We start from the raw sequence: 4,219 nt of genomic DNA on the forward strand, positions 1-4,219 counted from the left end.
CCGTCTAAACGAGTTGACGGAATCATTCGGAAAACAGACACAAGAGAACATGACTCTATATAATACCACATGATGCCTTTGTGGATTTGATGCCCGTGTATACGACCCTTATCACTAAAATACAGAAAGTCACAAACGCACATAACCGTGGCTACATAGACTTTATCAAGAAAGAAGCGTGACGCAACTCAGTACGGAACTGTGTCTGTATGGACTTCACGTCTGTGCTTTTAAATACAAGGAAATAAGCTTTTAAAATCAGTGTCTCTCATATAGGAAATTATGTGCTTCATAGAGTAAACGCTCGTGGCTGTGCGTAAGACAAAGGTTCAGTTCCGTGGGCTAGACGCCCGTGCATCTTCGTTTGATCGAGTCTCACAGGCGAGCATGATTCTGTGTAATACCATCGACCATGCGCAATAAACGCATGATTGTGATCTTGCCTATTACTAAAGTATGCCTTCATGGGCTGCTCGCCCGTGCTTCCCCGTCTGAACGAGTCGACTGAATCATTCGGAACACAAACACAAGTGAACATGACTCTATTTAATAACACATGATGCCTTTGTGGATTTGACGCCCGTGGCTGTGACCCTAATGACTGAAACACTGAAACACAAAGAGTGCAAGACCGTGCTTTTAAAAAACATGCAACAGAGGTGACATCTGCAATTATGTCCCTGCACTGTGCCTAACCGTACCTCATGTGCATAACCGTGCTTGCGATGCGTGTCCAACCATACTTCATGTGCCTTCACGCGGTGCTTCTGTGATGCAAAGATTTCAAACACAACGGGTCATGGTTGTGTTTGCGTTTCTGTTTTACAAATTCATATAGTGCCTGGCAGTAGATTTCTGGCGTTTCCTGTGAAAGAATTACATCTTTACGTGCTACTGGAGCACGTGGAATCACGGGCGTGCCTGTGTGGCATGTAGAACAGTGCGCGTCATATCACTTCACAGCGTTGTGTGGTTCGTGGCAAACCGTGCATTTGCCATGGTCGTGCCTGTGTGACAGGTAGAAAAGTGTGTCTCGAATCACTTTTCTATGAAGTCATGATCATCTGTGTGTTTGCTGACAAACCATGGTTAACTGAATCATTCGGAACACAAACGCTAGCACAAGCGAGCATGACTCTATATAATACCACACGATGCCTTTGAAGATTTGACGCCCTTTCCTATGACCCTTATCACTGAAACACAGGAAGTCACAAATGTACATAGCCGTGGCTACAGAAACTTGAAGCCCTTTTATTTAATGAAATGTATGGCATGAGCAAAAGACCGTTTAGTCATCGATCGAAATACCGAGTTCGCTGTTGGCAAGGTTACAGATTGAGCAAAAAAGGTAGGGGCATTGTTTTAGCACACCTATGTAAATTCCAAACCGGAAAGTGGCAGGAACATCTCACTCCAGCACTGTTTTCAGCACTTACAAGTGAATGGATCCTTTAAATCCAGGTGCTCAACACATGCGTGCCTTAGATCCAAGTTCCCGTGGTTACAACTTGGCGACAACCTAAGGCAAGCATGTTTAGAAGCCTTTTTGTCCCACTGAAGCACGTCTTGTTGCTGTTTGTAGAATTCTTCTGTCAAGTGTTCCTGAAGAAGAAACTTGATCCTCATCAGCTGTGCTGCATTGAGAATAAAGAATGTTGCAAATTGAATGCTTTTGTCGCATTGAACATAGCTTTCCAGCGTTAGTGACTTCAAACGAACGTCATGATGATGCTTGCAAGAACAGTCGTTCGCAAGACTTTCTTCATTAGAGGCTATTTCCTGAATAAACATGAATATTTGAAATGGTTGAGCTCGATAAAGAGTGATTCTGCTGGGAGAGCAAGTGAAGGAATAAGTCTATAACCTCTGTTGTAATAAAAGCTTTCTTTTTAGTTTTGTCCTAATACTGGTCCATGACTATATACACCTTTGTCCATTACATACAAATGTATGTGACATTTTCCTTTTGTTGAATGGAGTTCTGCACCATGCATGGTATGTGTTTTACAATTTGTGTGAGAAGCATCACCTCGATATACAAGTTCTCCAAGCTTCGGAAGTGTTCCACCAAGGAAAAGATTGCGTGCAGGTCATAATCCATGCTGATAGACAACGTCTTGATAGAATGAACCGCTGTGGATGTGCTGACTATCGGCAAACACTTCATGTAGAATAAAACGTAATATTAGTAGAGTAAAGGTTGGATTGCATGGAACTTGTTCGTACCAATGAATGGGGGTGAAAGTATTGTTGAAAGTCAGTACCTGAATAATTATATGGTCATTTGTGATGCCAGATTCACAGAAAATATTAGATAATTTTCCCATGACCTGCAGTTTAGGTGCAGAGGTGATAACTATCCACAACTTTTTGCAATCACCATCACAAAGCAACCGTTGAAGTGACGAGGCATCTTCTATAACAATTTTCCCATAGTAACCAGAAATGCCGATGCTTATAAGGTTAGGTGAGTTTATTCTAATGGAATGGTGCCTGACTGTCCAAACAAGCAGCAGAGACTCAAGTGTAGGAGAAGTAGAGCTGATGATGCTTTGTAATGAGACGTCTGATACATCAACATCTACTAGCGACAATCTCCTGAGCAGTGGTAGTTTAAGCACCCGTACATAATTGTCTGGTAACTTGCAAAGAGCAAAGGCGATGGTTTGGAGAGAGGAGGAAATCTGAGGGTTTAATGCTGGTGGTGATGGCATGAGCGAAGGGCATGAGAATGGCCCTATGTCATGTTGTCTCAAGCATGGTGGGAACAGGTAGTAAAACTCGAGCACCTGGAGATTGTTCAGTCTTGGGGATCGAAGCCAGTCGTCGACTGTGGAGTGCCTGCAGTCAAGGTAGGACACCGGAATGCAGAGGCGGCGAACTGCACTGTGACGCCCGGAGAGGATGGCCTCTGGAAGGTACGAATCATCATAGGAATTATCTTCACCGACATGTTCTCCTCTAAAAAAAGTTCCAGTGTATGTTACGCGGACGAGTTCCTCCGGTGTGGCGGAGTTCGCGGTGACCAACTCGAAATGTGCTTGATCTAGAGGGTTAAAAAGATGTGGGACAAGGATCTCACGGCAGTCCAGATTCAGAGGAGCGGCGCGCCAAACAGGGCGCCACCGACGTGCGAGGATTTGAGTGCGAATGCCTTCCTTAGTGGACAGACGGGATATGATCTCACCGAGGACACCCTCCGGTAGGTCACTGATGCGGTCGGGACCAGACTGCTCTTCTTGATCCTCAGATCCGGTAGGCGCACCCTCGCCGCTTCCAGCCGCTACCGCCAAACCACCAAAGGAAGGCGTCGCCGGTGGCGCGAGCCTCGCCCTCTTGGTGCTCGGGGCACCGGAGTTGACCTCCATCTCCGTTTTCATTGCTGGGATCGCGCTGCCTGCGAGCGCCGCTTTATGTGGCGTGGATCTGGACAGTCCAAGAAAGAGGGTGTGGCTAGGGTTTTGAGATGCCGTCCGTCCGCCTTAAATAGCCGGAGCCTGGCCTCGGGCGACGAGCCAGAGCGGCGTCACCGGAGGAGACGTCCGTCGGACCCTTGGGTTTCTGTGGCGGCGCCACGTGGTGTTCACACCCGAATACGTGGAGACGCCCGTCGAAACGTTGTGTTTCCGCAATCAATGCATGAACGTGGCTCTGCACAAAACACAAGCATGCCTCCATCGCCATCCCGATCGTGCCTGTCCTGGTAACATAGTCAACGGATGCATTTGGAACACAAAGAGACACCAAGGTGACTCTGGATAATTACACGTCATGCGTTTGTTAGTTTGACAACCGTGCCTGTGACCTGAAACACTGACACACAAAAAGTCGTCTTCGTGCGTAAAGGATTGTGACGCTAGTAAACATATAAAGTCGCCTTTCGTGCATTTGAGTTAAAAATCTTACAATGAAAACAATTGTAATAAGGACAGTCGCCCGATTCTACTAGGTTTCCGTAATAAACGCACAAATGTGACTTCGGGTAGGAACGAACCATGCCTCAGTGGACTGGACGTCCGTGCCTCTCCTTTTGACCGAGTCCACCGACTCATTCGGAACATGATCAGAAAACCTTTGTGCGTGACTCTATATAATAGCACGCCATGCCTTTGAGGGATGTATGCCCGTGCTTGTGACCCTTGACACTGAAACATAGATAGCCACGAACGTCGATGTCTTTATCAAGAAAGAAGCGTGACGCAACTCGGTACTGAAC

General features: G+C 46.4%; 1 protein-coding gene across 1 annotated transcript; it reads right to left on the reverse strand.

Moving 5' to 3' along the window:
• Positions 1–1,628: 1,628 nt before the first annotated feature.
• LOC147960132 (uncharacterized) lies at positions 1,629–3,371 on the reverse strand. Its single transcript, XM_087533171.1, has 2 exons — positions 2,268–3,371; positions 1,629–1,637 (listed from the first exon to the last, which is right to left on the reverse strand). Exons 1-2 carry the CDS (start codon positions 3,369–3,371, stop codon positions 1,629–1,631), a joined length of 1,113 nt encoding a protein of 370 aa, XP_087389297.1.
• Between the last annotated feature and the right edge of the window lie 848 nt (positions 3,372–4,219).

Source organism: Triticum urartu, chromosome 7A, assembly GCF_056163025.1.
Source record: "Triticum urartu cultivar PI428250 chromosome 7A, HENAU_Tu73, whole genome shotgun sequence".
NCBI lineage: Eukaryota > Viridiplantae > Streptophyta > Magnoliopsida > Poales > Poaceae > Triticum > Triticum urartu.

What these genes read in the sequence shown, in the direction of transcription:
- LOC147960132 (XM_087533171.1), bottom strand. Translation starts at nt 3,371, where the DNA reads ATGGAGGTCAACTCCGGTGCCCCGAGCACCAAGAGGGCGAGGCTCGCG.